General features: G+C 42.3%; 2 protein-coding genes across 3 annotated transcripts in view; both read left to right on the top strand.

Annotated features, from left to right (window-relative positions):
- The window catches only part of LOC124042724 (HEPACAM family member 2-like), a 31,296-nt gene extending 21,256 nt beyond the window's left edge, over nt 1-10,040 (top strand). For both annotated transcript variants that reach the window (XM_046360825.1, XM_046360824.1), the window contains exons 6-9: nt 7,985-8,006; nt 8,117-8,151; nt 8,548-8,621; nt 9,042-10,040. In XM_046360825.1, the coding sequence (XP_046216781.1) occupies nt 7,985-8,006; nt 8,117-8,151; nt 8,548-8,621; nt 9,042-9,176 (266 nt within the window). In that variant the 3' untranslated portion in view covers nt 9,177-10,040. The remainder of the gene's footprint in view (nt 1-7,984; nt 8,007-8,116; nt 8,152-8,547; nt 8,622-9,041) is intronic.
- Nucleotides 10,041-12,060: 2,020 nt separating this feature from the next.
- LOC124043095 (syndetin-like) overlaps nt 12,061-20,282 on the top strand; it is a 145,471-nt gene continuing 137,249 nt past the window's right edge. Inside the window, exons 1-2 of the mRNA XM_046361263.1 lie at nt 12,061-12,194; nt 13,852-13,920. Coding sequence (XP_046217219.1) covers nt 12,162-12,194; nt 13,852-13,920 — 102 coding nt within the window. The 5' untranslated portion in view covers nt 12,061-12,161. The remainder of the gene's footprint in view (nt 12,195-13,851; nt 13,921-20,282) is intronic.

Here is a 20,282-nt window from a genome sequence, read left to right as displayed (position 1 = left end):
GGCAATAGACACTACTGTAGACACTATGCACTACTGTAGAAACTAGACACTACAGTAGACACTAGACACTACTGTAGAAACTAGACACTACTGTTGGCACTAGACACTACTGTAGGCACTAGACACTACTGTAGGCACTAGACACTACAGTAGGCACTAGACACTACTGTTGGCACTAGACACTACTGTAGAAACTAGACACTAAATAAAATAAAATAAACACTGTAAACACAGTAGGAACTAGACACTACAGTAGGCACTAGACACTACTGTAGGCACTAGACACTACTGTAGGCACTAGACACTACAGTAGGCACTAGACACTACTGTTGGCACTAGACACTACTGTAGAAACTAGACAATAAATCAAATCAAAGAAACACTGTAAACACAGTAGGAACTAGACACTACAGTAGACACTAGACACTACTATAGGCACAAGACACTATTGTAGAAACTAGACACTACAGTAGACACTAGACACTACTGTAGAAACTAGACACTAGAGTAGGCACTAGACACTACTGTAGAAACTAGACACTAGAGTAGGCACGAGACACTACTGTAGGCACTATACACTACTGTAGAAACTAGACACTACAGTAGACACTAGACACTACTGTAGAAACTAGACACTACTGTTGGCACTAGACACTACTGTAGAAACTAGACACTAAATCAAATCAAATCAAATGTATTTATATAGCCTTTCGTACATCAGCTGATACCTCAAAGTGCTGTACAGAAACCCAACCTAAAACCCCAAACAGCAAGCAATGCAGGTGTAGAAGCACGGTGGCCAGGAAAAACTCCCTAGAAAGGCCAAAACCTAGGAAGAAACCTAGAGAGGAACCAGGCTATGTGGGGTGGCCAGTCCTCTTCTGGCTGTGCCGGGTGGAGATTATAACAGAACATGGCCAAGATGTTCAAATGTTCGTAGATGACCAGCATGGTCAAATAATAATAATCACAGGCAGAACAGTACAGTAGACACTAGACACTACTATAGAAACTAGACACTACAGTAGACACTATAGAGACTATGTAGACACTAGACACTACAGTAGACACTACAGACACTACTGTAGACACTAGACACTACTATAGACACTAGACACTACTGTAGACACTAGACACGACAGTAGACACCAGACACGACAGTAGACACTACAGTAGACACTACAGACACTACTGTAGACACTAGACACTACAGTAGACACCAGCCACGACAGTAGACACTACAGTAGACACTACAGACACTACGGTTGACACTAGACATTACTGTAGACACTAGACACTTTTGTAAATACTAGACACTATTGTTGACAACAGGTCCCTAACCAACAGTGCGATTTTAAAGTAAAAAACAGGTATTAGGTGAACAATAGATAAGTAAAGAAATAAAAACTACAGTTTAAAGACAGTGAAAAATAACAACATCAATCAATGATTCAAATGTATTTATAAAGCCCTTCTTACATGAGCTGATGTCACAAATTGTTGTACAGAAACCCAGCCTTAAACCCCAAACAGCAAGCAATGCAGGTGTAGAAGCATGGTGGCTAGGAAAAACTCCCTAGAAAGGCCAGAACCTAGGAAGAAACCTAGAGAGGAACCAGGCTATGAGGGGTGGCCAGTCCTCTTCTGGCTGTGCCGGGTGGAGATTATAACAGAATATGGCCAAGATGTTCAAATGTTCATAGATGACCAGCAGGGTCAAAAAACAATAATCACAGTGGTTGTAGAGGGTACAAATCAAATCAAATCAAATCAAATCAAATTTATTTATATAGCCCTTCGTACATCAGCTGATATCTCAAAGTGCTGTACAGAAACCCAGCCTAAAACCCCAAACAGCAAACAATGCAGGTGTAAAAGCACGGTGGCTAGGAAAAACTCCCTAGAAAGGCCAAAACCTAGGAAGAAACCTAGAGAGGAACCGGGCTATGTGGGGTGGCCAGTCCTCTTCTGGCTGTGCCGGGTAGAGATTATAACAGAAAATGACCAAGATGTTCAAATGTTCATAAATGACCAGCATGGTCAAATAATAATAAGGCAGAACAGTTGAAACTGGAGCAGCAGCACAGTCAGGTGGACTGGGGACAGCAAGGAGCCATCATGTCAGGTAGTCCTGGGGCACGGTCCTAGGGCTCAGGTCCTCCGAGAGAGAGAAAGAAAGAGAGAATTAGAGAGAGCATATGTGGGGTGGCCAGTCCTCTTCTGGCTGTGCCGGGTGGAGATTATAACAGAACGTGGCCAAGATGTTCAAATGTTCATAAATGACCAGCATGGTTGAATAATAGTAAGGCAGAACAGTTGAAACTGGAGCAGGAGCATGGCCAGGTGGACTGGGGACAGCAAGGAGTCCTCATGTCAGGTAGTCCTGGGACATGGTCCTAGGGCCCAGGCCAGTTGAAACTGGAGCAGCAGCATGGCCAGGTGGACTGGGGACAGCAAGGAGTCATCATGTCAGGTAGTCCTGGGGCATGGTTCTAGGGCTCAGGTCCTCCGAGAGAGAGAAAGAAGGAGAGAAGGAGAGAATTAGAGAACGCACACTTAGATTTACACAGGACACCGAATAGGACAGGAGAAGTACTCCAGATAAACAAACTGACCCTAGCCCCCCGACACATAAACTACTGCAGCATAAATACTGGAGGCTGAGACAGGAGGGGTCAGGAGACACTGTGGCCCCATCCGAGGACACCCCCGGACAGGGCCAAACAGGAAGGATATAACCCCACCCACTTTGCCAAAGCACAGCCCCCACACCACTAGAGGGAAACTACAACCACCAACTTACCATCCTGAGACAAGGCCGAGTATAGCCCACAAAGATCTCCGACACGGTACAACCCAAAGGGGGGAAACCCAGACAGGCCGACCACAACAGTGAATCAACCCACCCAGGTGACGCACCCCCCAGGGACGGCACGAGAGAGCCCCAGCAAGCCAGTGACTCAGCCCCGTAACAGGGTTAGAGGCAGAGAATCTCAGTGGAAAAAGGGGAACCGGCCAGGCAGAGACAGCAAGGGCGGTTCGTTGCTCCAGAGCCTTTCCGTTCACCTTCCCACTCCTGGGCCAGACTACACTCAATCATATGACCCACTGAAGAGATGAGTCTTCAGTAAAGACTTAAAGGTTGAGACCGAGTTTGCGTCTCTGACATGGGTAGGCAGACCGTTCCATAAAAATGGAGCTCTATAGGAGAAAGCCCTGCCTCCAGCTGTTTGCTTAGAAATTCTAGGGACAATTAGGAGGCCTGCGTCTTGTGACCGTAGCGTACGTATAGGTATGTACGGCAGGACCAAATCAGAGAGGTAGGTAGGAGCAAGCCCATGTAATGCTTTGTAGGTTAGCAGTAAAACCTTGAAATCAGCCCTTGCTTTGACAGGAAGCCAGTGTAGAGAGGCTAGCACTGGAGTAATATGATCAAATTTTTTGGTTCTAGTCAGGATTCTAGCAGCCGTATTTAGCACTAACTGAAGTTTATTTAGTGCTTTATCCGGGTAGCCGGAAAATAGAGCATTGCAGTAGTCTAACCTAGAAGTGACAAAAGCATGGATTAATTTTTCTGCATCATTTTTGGACAGAAAGTTTCTGATTTTTGCAATGTTACGTAGATGGAAAAAAGCTGTCCTCGAAATGGTCTTGATATGTTCTTCAAAAGAGAGATCAGGGTCCAGAGTAACGCCGAGGTCCTTCACAGTTTTATTTGAGACGACTGTACAACCATTAAGATTAATTGTCAGATTCAACAGAAGATCTCTTTGTTTCTTGGGACCTAGAACAAGCATCTCTGTTTTGTCCGAGTTTAATAGTAGAAAGTTTGCAGCCATCCACTTCCTTATGTCTGAAACACATGCTTCTAGCGAGGGCAATTTTGGTGCTTCACCGTGTTTCATTGAAATGTACAGCTGTGTGTCATCCGCATAGCAGTGAAAGTTTACATTATGTTTTCGAATAACATCCCCAAGAGGTAAAATATATAGTGAAAACAATAGTGGTCCTAAAACAGAACCTTGAGGAACACCGAAATGTACAGTTGATTTGTCAGAGGACAAACCATTCACAGAGACAAACTGATATCTTTCCGACAGATAAGACCTAAACCAGGCCAGAACATGTCCGTGTAGACCAATTTGGGTTTCCAATCTCTCCAAAAGAATGTGGTGATCGATGGTATCAAAAGCAGCACTAAGGTCTAGGAGCACGAGGACAGATGCAGAGCCTCGGTCCGATGCCATCAAAATGTCATTTACCACCTTCACAAGTGCCGTCTCAGTGCTATGATGGGGTCTAAAACCAGACTGAAGCATTTCGTATACATTGTTTGTCTTCAGGAAGGCAGTGAGTTGCTGCGCAACAGCCTTCTCTAAAATCTTTGAGAGGAATGGAAGATTTGATATAGGCCGATAGTTTTTTATATTTTCTGGGTCAAGGTTTGGCTTTTTCAAGAGAGGCTTTATTACTGCCACTTTTAGTGAGTTTGGTACACATCCAGTGGATAGAGAGCCGTTTATTATGTTCAACATAGGAGGGCCAAGCACAGGAAGCAGCTCTTTCAGTAGTTTAGTTGGAATAGGGTCCAGTATACAGCTTGAAGGTTTAGAGGCCATGATTATTTTCATCATTGTGTCAAGAGATATAGTACTAAAACACTTGAGCGTCTCTCTTGATCCTAGGTCCTGGCAGAGTTGTGCAGACTCAGGACAACTGAGGTTTGGAGGAATACGCAGGTTTAAAGAGGAGTCCGTAATTTGCTTTCTAATAATCATAATCTTTTCCTCAAAGAAGTTCATGAATTTATCACTGCTAAAGTGCAAGTCATCCTCTCTTGGGGAATGCTGCTTTTTAGTTAGCTTTGCCACAGTATCAAAAAGGAATTTCGGATTGTTCTTATTTTCCTCAATTAAGTTAGAAAAATAGGACGATCGAGCAGCAGTAAGGGCTCTTCGGTACTGCACGGTACCATCCTTCCAAGCTAGTCGGAAGACTTCCAGTTTGGTGTGGCGCCATTTCCGTTCCAATTTTCTGGAAGCTTGCTTCAGAGCTCGGGTATTTTCTGTGTACCATGGAGCTAGTTTCTTATGAGACATTTTTTTAGTTTTTAGGGGTGCAACTGCATCTAGGGTATTGCGCAAGGTTAAATTGAGATCCTCAGTTAGGTGGTTAACGGATTTTTGTCCTCTGGCGTCCTTGGGTAGGCAGAGGGAGTCTGGAAGGGCATCAAGGAATCTTTGTGTTGTCTGTGAATTTATAGCACGACTTTTGATGTTCCTAACAGAACACAAGATGTTGGTTGGGGTCTGAGCAGATTATTTGTTGCAATTGCAAACGTAATAAAATGGTGGTCTGATAGTCCAGGATTATGAGGAAAAACATTAAGATCCACAACATTTATTCCATGGGACAAAACTAGGTCCAGCGTATGACTGTGAGAGTGAGTGGGTCCAGAGACATGTTGGACAAAACCCACTGAGTCGATGATGGCTCCAAAAGCCTTTTGGAGTGGGTCTGTGGACTTTTCCATGTGAATATTAAAGTCACCAAAGATTAGAATATTATCTGCAATGACTACAAGGTCTGATAGGAATTCAGGGAACTCAGTGAGAAACGCTGTATATGGCCCAGGAGGCCTGTAAACAGTAGCTATAAAAAGTGATTGAGTAGGCTGCATAGATTTCATGACTAGAAGCTCAAAAGACTAAAACGTCATTTTTTTTTTGTAAATTGAAATTTGCTATCGTAAATGTTAGCAACACCTCCGCCTTTGCGGGATGCACGGGGGATATGGTCACTAGTGTAGCCAGGAGGTGAGGCCTCATTTAACACAGTAAATTCATCAGGCTTAAGCCATGTTTCAGTCAGGCCAATCACATCAAGATTATGATCAGTGATTAGTTCATTGACTATAATTGCCTTTGAAGTAAGGGATCTAACATTAAGTAGCCCTATTTTGAGATGTGAGGTATCATGATCTCTTTCAGTAATGACAGGAATGGAGGTGGTCTTTATCCTAGTGAGATTGCTAAGGCAAACACCGCCATGTTTAGTTTTGCCCAACCCAGGTCGAGGCACAGACACGGTCTCAATGGTGATAGCTAAGCTGACTACACTAACTATGCTAGTGGCAGACTCCACTATGCTGGCAGGCTGGCTAATAGCCTGCTGCCTGGCCTGCACCCTATTTCATTGTGGAGCTAGAGGAGTTAGAGCCCTGTCTATGTTGGCAGATAAGATGAGAGCACCCCTCCAGCTAGGATGGAGTCCGTCACTCCTCAGCAGGTCAGGCTTGGTCCTGTTTGTGGGCGAGTCCCAGAAAGAGGGCCAATTATCTACAAATTCTATCTTTTGGGAGGGGCAGAAAACAGTTTTCAACCAGCGATTGAGTTGTGAGACTCTGCTGTAGAGCTCATCACTCCCCCTAACTGGGAGGGGGCCAGGTCAGCACCTCGGGAGTAAATGTCAGTTGGCTTTTCATAGCCGATCATTCAGCGCATCTCTACCACTCTTGCTGTCTCTAGAGAGTTTAAAACAGCAGGTCCTCGTACAGGTAGCACGTCCGGTGAACAGGTCAGGGTTCCATAGCTGCAGGCAGAACAGTTGAAACTGGAGCAGCAGCACGGCCAGGTGGACTGGGGACAGCAAGGAGTCATCAGGCCAGGTAGTCCTGAAGCATGGTCCTAGGGCTATCCATCAGAAAGATGGATAGAAAGAAAGAAAGAAAATTAGAGAGAAAAAATAGAGAGAATTAGAGATAGCATACTTAAATAGACACTACCATAGACACTAGACACTACCGTAGACACTATAGTAGACACTAGACACTACAGTAGACACTAGACATTACCATAGACACTACAGTAGACACAAGACACTACAGTAGACACTATACACTACCATAGACACTAGACACTACCGTAGACACTAGACACTACAGTAAACACTACAGCAGACACTAGACACTATAGTAGACACTAGACACTAAAGTAGACACTACAGTAGAAACTAGGCACCACTGTAGACACGAGACACTATTGTAAATACTAGACAATGTAGTTGACACAAGACATTACAATAGATACTAGACCTTACTGTAGACACTAAACACTACTGTAGACACTACTGTAAACACTAGACACTATAGTAGAAACTAGACACTACAGTAGACACTAGACATTACAGTAGACACTACAGTAGACACTAGACAATATTGTAGACAATAGACACTGCAGTAGACACTAGACACTACTGTAGACACTAGACATTACAGTAGACACTACAGTAGACACTAGACAATATTGTAGACACTTGACACTGCAGTAGACACTATGCACTACCTACTGTAGACACTAGACACCACAGTAGACACTGCTGTAGATACTAGACACTAGACACTACAGTAGACTCTAAACACTACTGTAGACACTATACACTACAGTAGACACTAGGCACTACAGTAGACACTACTGTGGATACTAGACTCTAGACACTACAGTAGCCACTAGACACTACTGTAGACACTATACACTACAATAGACACTACAGTAGACAAGAGAGACTACAGTAGACACTAGGCACTACAGTAGACACTACTGTAGATACTAGACTCTAGACACTACAGTAGACACTAGACACAACTGTAGACACTATACACTACAATATACACTACAGTAGACAAGAGACACTACAGTAGACACTACTCCAGATACTATACACTAGACACTACAGTAGAAACTAGACACTATAGTAGACACTACAGTAGACACTAGACACTACAGTAGACACTAGATTTTGAAGTTTGTTAACTGTACAGTACATGCCAATGTTGCAGTATGTCAAACTCAAACAGCATCTGTGGAAAAAATGACATGTTTTTCTGAGGAAAGGCATTCAACTTAAAAAAGCCTGAAATCTTGCCTGTAGGGTAAAATACAAATAGGTGTTGTTATTATTAATACCTCTACTGTTCCTTTTACAGTTCTCATGAACATCTATAACAGGTAAGACCATTACTGATCAGTGCTTACACATGAATAAAGATAACCTTTGTCTAGGTAACCTACCTACAGTAAATGAGTTTAATTAAAATGACTTTGCCTCTCCCATGCAGACCTTTGACAGAACAGAGACGCCCACACCGTTCGGGTAAGTTTCCCCTCTGGACCTGCAATGTTTACCTTATACCCTCTCGTTCCTGCCTGTTGTTAGGCAGTGTCGTGTACATAGCCCTAGACAAACAATACTCCTCATAAACCCTTCACTAACGTAGAACAATTACAGTAATCATACTTGTTTGTCTTATGCAGGCGTATTAGCCCATGAACTCGGTTGCTGATCTCTTCAAGTTCAAGTTGGATTTGTCTGTGCTTTAGTGAACTGAGTTCAATACATTTAACTATAGTGGGGCGGTATTCAGGTTCCCCCAAACCAAAAGTGACATGTCCTAAATAAAATAACCTACTAGGAAGGAACAAGAAACAGGAAGTAAATAGAGAGGACACTACATTGACACCAAAAAGGTGAACTACATTTTACTTGCAGGTCATGAGGATGCAACGGAAGACTTTGGCATCTATGAGTTTGTCTCTATACCTGGGAAAATGGAATCTACACAGGTATGTTGTATGTCTTGCAACAATGCAGCTTGGTACAATAGGCCTAGTTTTCTGTAGGAACATCTCTTTGATATTGTAGTGAACCTCATTAATTAATGAGCCCACACTAGGCTACCTAGCGTGTGACAGGGAGCCTAGCGATTAAGAGCGTTGGGCTAGTAACCAAAAATTTGCTGGTTCGAAACCACGAGCTGACTAGGCAAGGCACTTAACCCTAACTACTCCTGTAAATCTCTATGGATAAGAGTGTCTGCTAAATGACTAAAATGTGAATGTGCAACCTCCTCATAAGGTTAACTGTATTGGAGGAATGCTTAACGTGTTTCCCTTTCACACATGTGACCCGGGTTCTACTCCTACTCCCTCCATTTGCTATAACATATAGTGTCCCTGAATGTGTTGTTTGTTTTCCTTTCCCAGGCATCCAGCAGATCCCTGGCACACCTAGAGTCTGTCCAGGATTTGCATACCACCATCTATGATGTCATCAGGCACATCCCTGAAACTCCCACGCTGGCTACCCAGAGTCTGCTGGGAAAGCAGTGTGAAGGTTAACCAGAGTATCCCAAATTGCATCCCAAATTTAACTCTATTTACCTATATAAGAATATATATATATATATTCAGAGTTTCGCAGCGGTCTAAGGCACTGCATCTCAGTGCTAGAGGCGACACTACAGACCCTGGTTCGATCCCGGGCTGTATCACAACCGGCTGTGATCGGGAGTCCCGTAGGGGAGGGTTTGGCCGGGGTAGACCGTCATTGTAAAATAAGATTTGTTCTTATCCTACTTGCCTAGTTAAATAAAGATGAAATAAAAATACAAAATGTATGCACTACTAGGGGCGGCAAGTAGTACACTATATAGTGACGCCTGTTAAGAGCATTGGGCCAATAACTGAAAGGTTGCTGGGTTGAATCTCCAAGCTAAATAATCTAAGCTGTAAGCCTCTGGCACAGTTTCAACATCCTACTTAAAATGTCCTAATAATTATTTAAATTTAAAGAACAAGAGCTCAACAATATTTTTGTTCTCTCTTCAAATTGTATATTTATTCAATGTGCTCTTTCAAGCTGCCTCTGGAAGTGGGCAAGAATATTTGGATGAAGGAATTATCACATTGCATGTGAGATACCGTCTGATGGAGGTGTTGTATAACATTATTTTTCAGCATGTAAATACAACATCTGCTCTACACTGTACTTACTTTATTGTTTTTGTTTGGAAAGAAATGACATTTTATTTGAGTGAATATCTTATGAGTCCTATCCTCCTGTCTTTTTCTAAACGTAGCTATTTTGTTGATCGTGACATTGCCATGTCCACTCCACCGGAGTGTTGGTGCCTGTCTGCAGAGTATTGTACAGTTTCCACTTACAGATATGCACTTTTTGTATTTGAATAAAGATTTATAACAATTTGACTAGCTTGATTCAATAATTAACTATATGATACATGTTTTCTGCCTCCCATAACGTCTTAAATGAATAACTTTAGTGATGTGAGATGTGTTGCGAAACGCTTGTCCGTTATTCTGGTGGTGAATGCAGCGCTATTTAGTTGTGTCACTGGTCTGATCAGGTCTCGTCTGTTCTAGTTTGTTCTGGTCTGTTCTGGTTTGGTGAGAAAGAGGGAACGACAGAAGGAGAGTTCAGCGTGTGGTACTGTGTCTTCCACCTGCTCCTGCTGTCTCCTAGTCACGAATAGTCTGTGTATGTGTGTGTGGGAGGGAGGTTGAGTGGAGAGTGAGTGAGTGAATCTTAATTTAGATGCATGACTCGAGCAAAAACAGACCAACTGCAAGAATACCATTAGCTGTGTCAAATGTGTTAGTTTATCCCCAAAATATGCTGGAGAGTTGGTCCTAGATAAAACTGATACTACTTTCCTTATTGTGGAAACACTGGGAGGATTTACATTTTGAGCCTGACCGTGGGCAAAATATTGACCAAATGCATTCAGCATTTAGAGTGTATTTTATGATGTCGGCTCCTGGTAGGGAGACCATCTGTCTCTCTCTATGTTTTACGGGAGGATCCACTCTATTCAGTTGCATGACAAACAACACTGGTGCCTGGAGGCAGCACCTCTCTGCGCCTTCATTTAACAGGGAAATAGCCAGTGGTGTCATTAAGCAGGAGCAGGAACTAGACTAGGTTACTCCCTGTGTTGTTTTAAACCAGGCTGTACTCCACCAGGTAGTAGGCCCAGTGTTTGGTGCTTGAGATGACACCATCCTTAGTTTATGAAACAAAACCATTTGGGATGAAGTTAATTAAATAGCAATGTAAGATGTGTTATAATACCCCCCCTCAAGTAACCCCATGATTTTTTAAACATTAGGGTTCCTCGCTATGCACATAGCAATTAAATTACTATTCTATTTAATTCATTGTAGGAAGATGGGCTACATGATCAACAATTTTCTGCATTATGGGATAGGCCACACACACACACACACACACACACACACACACACACACACACACACACACACACACACACACACACACACACACACACACACACACACACACACACACACACACACACACACACACACACACACCTATTTTTTGTCTTTTGACAAGTGCCTCTTTCCATAGGAAGGGACAATATCACTTACAGTAGTAGAGTATCCCACTACTGCCATCTATTGTTCTAAGATGAAGTTGCAGGAGACACCTTGAACTAATACCTATATACCTGCTTTACAATTTTGAAAAATAAAACCACAGGAAAAGGGAAGGGGTATACCTAGTCAGTTGTCCAACTGAATGTATTCAACTGAAATGTTTCTTTCTGGGGGGGGGGGGCTGCCATAATCGACATCCACATCTTCGATGCCCGGGGAACAGAAATGGAGACATGATAGTGCAAGTGGCTTTCATAAATTTAAATGACCTGATTCCAAAAAGGGTTTATTACATGTATATTTTTTACGAATCTGTGGGTAGCATTAACGTTTAACTCTGCTGGGACTACATTCAATAAACAACGCAATAGAAATGTTTTGGGGACAAACATTTAATTTGTAACGGACAAGTGGAACATTTTTCAAAAATGGACAAAACTACATATTTGACTGTTTTTGACAACATGAGGGAAAAAAAGGAACATGCAGTTGTAAATTGTCACACGTCACGCTTGTAGTTTTCACTAGTTACCACAGCAACAAAGTTAAAAATGGGGTATATTATAAAAATGTATTAAAACAAAAATGTGCTTTTTGGTCTTAATTTAATGTTAGGGTTAGGCATAAGGTTAGCGGTGTGGTTAATGTTAGGGTTGAGGTTAGGTTTTAAATCCCATTTTAAGAAGATACATGTTAGAAATAGGGGGGATGTATGACTTTGTGGCTGTGGTAACTAGTGACGAGAGCTTTGCAGTACCCATTGAACTACACTTCCCAAATATAACAAATAATCACATGATAGATAAATAACATGGCCTCTCTCTCAGAGAGCCGGAGCTGAATCGTTGACAGTAACTTTCTAAAATTAACCAATTATCTTTTGGACAAAACAATTATTTCACGATGCAAAAGATAAAGTCACTTATGGCCCGGCAGGTAAGTCCCCGAAGTTTCACCTGTCGATCGCATCGCACTAGCTGTAGGCAGCATGCTAGCCAGGTAACGTCAGTTAGCTAGTAGCTGACAGTTGACATCTGATCCGATAACAATGTGCATTATAACGATGATCTTGGTCAATTTAAATAACAGAACAAGATCTCAGTTTAGATGGATATTGCTTTCTCATCGAAAGAGGAAACGCGATAGTTGGCTCGCTACCAATCTGCATTCGTGCTCAGACGTTTCATTAGCCAGCAGCAATGAGAGGGCAAAACAACGGATAGGGAAGTGGGCAGATATGGAAGTTCTCACCTTGTAATGTTAGCGTGCTAGTACCCAGCATAACGTTACAAGGCCTATCGGTTACAGACATTCTTGAGATCTGTATCTTGTTACTCAATAGCTAGCTACAATTTATTCAGACACCTTGACTTTTTCCACATGTTGTTACGTTACAGCCTTATTCTAAAATGCAATGTACACGCAATAACCCACAATGTACACGCAATAACCCACAATGTACACGCAATAACCCACAATGTACACGCAATAACCCACAATGTACACGCAATAACCCACAATAACAAAACGAAAACAGGTTTTTAGAAATTTATTGAGACCCTTTGCTATGAGACTCAAATTGAGTGCAGATACATCCTGTTTCCATTGATCAACCTTGAAATGTTTCTACAAATAAAGGACTCTCAGACCATGAAAAACAAGATTCTCTGGTCTGATGAAACCAAGATTGAACTCTTTGGACTGAATGCCAAGTGTCATGTCTGGAGGAAACCTGGCACCATCCCTACGGTGAAGCATGGTGGCGGCATCATGCTGTGGGGATGTTTTTCAGCAGCAGGGACTGGGAGACTAGTCAGGATCTTGGGAAAGATGAACAGGGAAAAGTACAGAGAGCTCCTTGATGCAAACCTGCTCAGGACCTCAGACTCGGGCGAAGGTTCACCTTCCAACAGGACAATGACCCTAAGAACACAGACAAGACAGCACAGGAGTGGCTTCTGGACATGTATCTGAATGTCCTTGAGTGGCCCGGACTTGAACCCGATCAAACATCTCTGGAGAAACCTGAAAATAGCTGTGCAGCGATGCTCCCCATCCAACCTGACAGAACTTGAGAGGCTCTGCCGAGAAGAATGGGAGAAACCTCCCAAATACAAGTGTGCCAAGCTTGTAGCTTCATGCCTAGACTCAATGCTGTAATCGCTGGCAAAGGTGCTTCAACAAAATACTGAGTAAAGGGTCTGATACTTCTGTAAATGTGATATTTCAGTAAGTTGTTTTGCAAATATATTAAAAATATAAACTGTTTTTGCTTTGTCATTATGGGGTATTGTGTGTAGGTTGATGAGGAAAAAACAATTTAATCAATTTTAGGATAAGATTCTAACGTAACAAAATGTGGAGAAAGTCAAGGGGTCTGAATTCTTTCCGAATGCACTGTATGTGCAGAGTCATATGCTGTAGCAATGTGTCAGTCTGGCATACACACCTACACCACACAGAGACTGTCTGTAGCAGCTCACCACTGACTTCAGCCAAGGGTCATTTTGTCCATTGATTACTGCACGTAGTATACAGTTAGCTAAACCTGCCTGTTGTAAAATACCAACTTCATCCTTATTGTTGATGACAGGGCCTGAAAAGCCCACAGGAGAGCATTGCAGACCTCAGCCCAGTGGAGGACTTCAGGATCCCAAGCAAGGTAAGCTCTCTTCAGAGATGTAGTATAATACAATTTCTATGAAGTTTAATTTAGTGGTTGTCTCTGATGCTATTTAATTTAACTGCATTCAGACAGTTGTTCGCATTATTGTTAACCAATGAGCACTAAACCAGAGTTCTCCCACCCTGTTCTTGGAGCGCTACCATCATGTAGGTTTTCACTCCAACCCGAATCTAGCACGCCTGATTCCTAATAAATAGTTGGTTGATGAGCTGAATCAGTTTAGTTGTTAGTTGTTAGTTAGTACAATTGTGTAAAATATACAGCGTTCCTTCCGGTTACCCACAAGTGAAACAGTTTCAGATTCAGATACTGCCTAAACCAACAAGCTCCCCCCTGTGTGTTAACGAGGCCTATTTCCAATAGACTGTTTAATTGCCTGTACATTTCTACATGAAATCATATAATTAGTTCCCCCAACTGTAATTATTCTCATTTTAATTAGTTTGTGTAGCCTATAGCCCTGTATCTTGTTGATCGCCCAGGACTGAATAACATGCAGTAGGAGTGTTGCCCTGTGTCATAGCACATCCTTTGAGTGAACAGCTTAGGTTTTGAGACCACTGAAAAGAGGTAGGCTATTACATTTCGGTCTTCGATTTAGCCAGGGTCTCCTGGAGGCAATTTGGTAAGAAACACTTTAGGAGTCACATTCTTTATGTAATCACTGTATTTCAGTCTGACGTTACATTCACATTGCCTTATCTAGTCTCTCTAGTCCTTCAGGGGCTGTTGAATCATTACACTACAAAGAAGCCAATTGTTGGAAAGATCGAAGTTGGTCATTCACTAAACAACACTCCTCACGTCAAGGATAACAATCCGGATAATGCCTCGCTGTACTGCCGAGACACTATTGCAGCAGTTTGGATGGGAGAGTGAGCCATTGCTTAGAAAAAGCAACCAGTCACAGTTAGCCATGAGGGGCTACATTTGTCATTAGCCACTAGTTCTGAGTGCGAATTCAATTTGTAAAGAGTGTTTCTCAGCGATGAAGAAAATGCCCTGTTTATAATGTTAGTCACTCCTTGGGAGACCTACAAGCCACTCTCCTTGACGTCTGTGTATTTTTGACCTTCTATGAGCTCCAGATGAATAGAACTTGGAATGGGACCAACCCCATTATCCACCATGCAGGGTGATTCAAGAAGACGTTTCATTTCCTCTGTTCCAAGCCTGTTATTGAAGGCCGCAGCTTTTTTTTCTCCTACCTGTGTGGGCAGCAGGCTCAAAGTCTGTAAGTTGACTGCTGACCTCTCCCATTTTGGCTGTCAAGGTTTAGGCCGAGCCGACGTGGACGATGTCACACTGACGTGGAAGATGTCACACTGAACAAAGGCAATGACAGGCTGTGTCCAAAATGGCACCCTATTCCCTTTAATGACCCTCCAAGCCTGGGGCCACACTTTCTAGTAGGCTTAAATTGAAAATATGGCAAAAGGAGTGGCAATATTGTACGCTATTATCCTCAGTAATTTTCCATCCAAGTTGTCAGACCCCGGTGGCTTGTCATTGTTGATAGACAACAATCAATTTTCACCTCTTCCACACTCACTTTATGCAATTCAAAATTACAATGCTTGTCTTTCATAATTTGGTCAGATAAACTTGGATGTGTAGTGTCAGCGTTTTGTTGCTGTCATGCCTAAGTTTGCTAATCTTGCCATTTTTTAAAATTTATTTTTTAAGTAGTTTCAGTTGGTTTTGTGATGAATGAGCCATCTGATTCTTTTAAGGATTGAGATGAGTTTGCCTTTTCCCCCTAAAATGTAATTTTTAGGTGCTCCAAAGTTTTTACTGTCCTCCTTTGTCATTTATCGTTGTTTCATAGTGTAGTTTCTTCTTTTTTTTTTCAGTGTAGTCACATGATTTCTCAATACGTTCTCCAATGGGTTGTGCAGCTAGACTTATGCCTGAGTACTTTTTATTTTCTATGGTTCTCATTCTATCTAGCTTGACCTTTAATAAGTTTGGACAGATGTGATACAAGGAGCAGAGAGGGAAAAGGGGTTCATATTTTTACTTTCTACCTCTTATCCACACACCATCAAACCAAGTGGGGTGGGGGGGGTCAAACTACAGCCATTCAGGCCTACATAAGGCTGTGGTTCAAACCATACTATTCACATAGCGCAAACTGGTTTGGGTGTGGTTCAAACCATACTATTCACATAGCGCAAACTGGTTTGGGTGTGGTTCAAACCATACTATTCACATAGCGCAAACTGGTTTGGGTGTGGTTCAAACCATACTATTCACATAGCGCAAACTGGTTTGGGTGTGGTTCAAACCATACTATTCACATAGCGCAAACTGGTTTGGGTGTGGTTCAAACCATACTATTCACATAGCGCAAACTGGTTTGGGTGTGGTTCAAACCATACTATTCACATAGCGCAAACTGGTTTGGGTGTGGTTCAAACCATACTATTCATATACGGTACCTGTCAAAAGTTTGGACACCTACTAAATTCAAGGGTTTTTCTTTATTTGTACTATTTTCTTCATTGTAGAATAATAGTGAAGGCATCAACACTATGCCTTCACTATTGTAGCTCAGTTGGTAGAGCATGGCGCTTGTAACGCCAGGGTAGTGGGTTCGATTCCCGGGACCACCCATACGTAGAATGTATGCACACATGACTGTAAGTCGCTTTGGATAAAAGCGTCTGCTAAATGGCATATATTATTATTATATTACTATGCAATAACACATGGAATCATGTAGTAACCCAAAAAGTTTTAAACAAATCAAAAAATATTTTCGTTTCTTCAAAGTAGCCACCCTTTGCCTTGATGACAGCTTTGCACACTCTTGGCATTTGCTCAACCAGCTTCACCTGGAATGCTTTTCTGACAGTCTTGAAGGATTTCCCACATATACTGTGTACTTGTTGGCTGCTTTTCCTTCACTCTGCGGTCCGACTCATCCCAAACCATCTCAATTGGGTTGAGGTTGGGTGATTGTGGAGGCCAGGTCATCTGATACAGCACTCCATCACTCTCCTTGGTCAAATAGCCCTTACACAGCCTGGAATTACTGTTGAAAAACAAATGATAGTCCCGCTAAGCGCAAACCAGATGGGATGGCATATCGCCGCAGAATGATGTGGTTGTGTGCTGGTAACTCTAATGAACTTATCCTCTGCAGCAGAGGTAACTCTGGGTCTTCCTTTCCTGTCTCGGTCCTCATTGAGAGCCAGTTTCATCATAGTGGTTTTTGCGACTGCACTTTAAGAAGCTTTCAAAGTTCTTCACGTTTTCCACATTGATTGACCTTCATGTCTTAAACTAATGATGGACTGTTGTTTCTCTTTGCTTATTTGAGCTGTTCTTGCCAGAATATGGGCATAGCCCTATTTGGTAAAAGACCATCCTCTGTATACCTCCCTTACCTTGTCACAACACAACTGATTGGATCAAACGCATTAACTTTTAACAATGCACAACTGTTCATTGAAAGGCATTCCAGGTGACTTGCTCATGAAGCTGGTTGAGAGAATGCCAAGAGTGTGCAAAGCTGTCAAGGCAAAGGGTGGCTACTTTGAAGAATTTCAAATATAAAATATGATTCCATTTTTTAAAATATATATAATTTGAATGTTTAAATAAAAAATGAAAATGTATTTGGTTACTATATAATTCCATTTGGGTTATTTCATAGTTTTGTCTTCACTATTTTTTAACAATGTAGAAAATAGTGAAATTTTAAGAAAAACCCTTGAATGACTAGGTGTGTCTAAACTTTTGGCTGGTACTGTAGCTCAAAGTTGTTTGGCTGTGGTTCAAACCATTCATCCTCCAGATATATTTTCTAGTTCTGCTGTGTTTGATTGACGCATGCTGCCATCCGATGTACACGCAGATAAGTCCGAGAATGGTCGATGGGCGGGTCTAAATTAATTTATCCAGAAGACGGCCGTCATAGGATTCATGTAACCTTGCAAGGCTGTACAAGGCTGTTCCTGCTCTTTTGACAACTCATTTGGAATGCAGACGTATACTCATTCCTTAAAAGGAGGCCAGCTCTTTCTCCCTGACAGATAAGTGTTGTTGTAGGTCCCTCTCTTTGTAGCCCTGAGATACTTTTCACTCTTTCCTCTTTTTGGGCCCTTTATTTGTACAAACCACATTTCATTTACTTCTCTGACTAAACAGCAGATCACATATGGTAGAATTCCTTTGATATTTTTTTTTTACACAATCTTTTCTTCCCTAGTACATTTTAAGAGGCTTTTGTGGGCACTTAATAATTCAGACATTTAATCAAGTCTCCACAGTCCCTTGAAGCGACAGCTGTTGCAATCATTACAATTCACTTCTTTCAAGCCCACTGTGTGTCCTAATAATCTCTCTTAAGTGTACACTCGTTCACTACTCAGTGTAAATGCATCAAATTGGTGATGGCATATTACCATACACCATTAATTTCCTTTCAAATTTATGAAGGGAAGTGAACAATTGCACACTTTAGGAGTAAGGAGAGATAATTAGCATGTACCCTCTAGTGGTGCGTGGGTCAGCTGTTTGTTCACACGCAACAGCCCACAATTTCTAATACCCACCCGCAACCGCCGGACTAGACACTGCGTGTACAAAACATTAGGAACACCTTCGTAATATTGGCCTCAATTCATGGGGGCATGGACTCTAACAAGGTGTCAAGTGTTCCACAGGAATCCTGGCCCATGTTGACTCTAAGTTGGCTGGATGTCCATTGGGTGGTGGACCATTCTTGATACACACAGGAAACTGTTGAGCCTGAGAAACCCAGCAGCGATGTATTTCTTGGCACAAACAGGTCCACCTGGCACTTACTACCACACCCCGTTCAAAGGCACTTAAAGAATGTTCCTTTCCCATTCACCCTGTGAGTGGCACACATACCCAATTTAGGTCTTAAGGCTTAAAACTCCTTCTTTAACCCGTCTCTTCCCCTTCATCTACACTGATTGAAGTGGATTTCACAGGTGACATCAATAAGGGATAAAAGCTTTCACCGGGATTCACCTGGTCAGTCTATCATAATGTTTTGTACATTCAGTGTATATGATATGCATTTGTCAGATATACACTGTGTAGAAAGGTATGTGACCACCCCTTCAAATTAGTAAATTTGTCTATTTCAGACAAACCCGTTACTGACAGGTGTATAAAATCAAACACCGGAGCAGAAGGCAGACGTTTTACGTGCCCCCAACCAATTGTTTTTTTTTGTTCCTTTACCTGCGTTTAACTTTTTTAAAACTCTTTTTGCACATAATGTTGCCGCTACCGTCTCTTATGACAAAAAATAACTTCTAGACATCGGGACTGTGATTACTCACCACGGACTGGCAGAATCCTTTTTCTTCTTTCACGACTCTGACGAGCCCGAGGCGGAGGATATACGGCTCCCTTGGGAACAGACACCGACTCCAGTGATCTGCGTGAAGAGGAGGCGGAGAAAGAGAGGGCGGAGAGCGGGCTGCCTTCTGAGGAGTCGGAGGCAATCAAATAAACCCCCACTCCCCTCAATTCTGCTAGCAAACATGCAATCTTTGGACAATAAAATGGACAAGTTAATGGGAAGATTAAACTACCAACAGGACATTAAAAATGGTAACATCTTATGCTTCACAGAGTCATGGCTGAATGAGGACAATATCAACATACAACTGGCTTGGTTATACATTGTACCGGAAGGATATAACAGCAGTGTCTGGTAAGACAAGTGGCGGTGGTCTATGTATTTTTGTAAACAACAGCTGGTGCATGATACCTAAGGAAGTCTTGAGCTATTGCTCGCCTGAGGTAGAGTTTCTCATGATAAGCTGCAGACCACACTACCTACCAAGAGAGTTTTCATCTATATTCCTTGATGCTGTTTACATACCACCACAGTCAGAGGCTGGCACTAAGATAGCATTGAATGAGCAGTATTCCGCCATAAGCTAACAAGAAAATGCTCACACAGAGGCGGTGCTCCTAGTAGCCAGGGACTTTAATGCAGGGAAACTTAAAACAGTTTTACCAAATTTCTATCAATATGTTAAATGTGCAACCAGAGGGAAAAGAACTCTGGACCACCTATAACTCACACAGAGATGCATACAAAGCTCTCCCTCGCCTTCCATTTGGCAAATCTGACCATAATTCCATCCTCCTGATTCCTGCTTGCAAGAAAAAATTCAAGCAGGAAGCACCAGTGACTAGATCAATAAAAAAGTGGTCAGATGAAGTAGATGCTAAACTACAGGACACATTTGCTTGCACAATAAGTGCATCGATGATGTCATAATCACAGTGACAGTATGAGCATACCCCAACCAGAAGCCATGGATTACAGGCAGCATCCGCAC

This window comes from Oncorhynchus gorbuscha, linkage group LG09 (genome assembly GCF_021184085.1).
Source record: "Oncorhynchus gorbuscha isolate QuinsamMale2020 ecotype Even-year linkage group LG09, OgorEven_v1.0, whole genome shotgun sequence".
Classification (NCBI taxonomy): Eukaryota; Metazoa; Chordata; class Actinopteri; order Salmoniformes; family Salmonidae; genus Oncorhynchus; species Oncorhynchus gorbuscha.
Note: the sequence above shows the minus strand (reverse complement) of the source record. Positions and strands in the feature narration are given on the sequence as shown.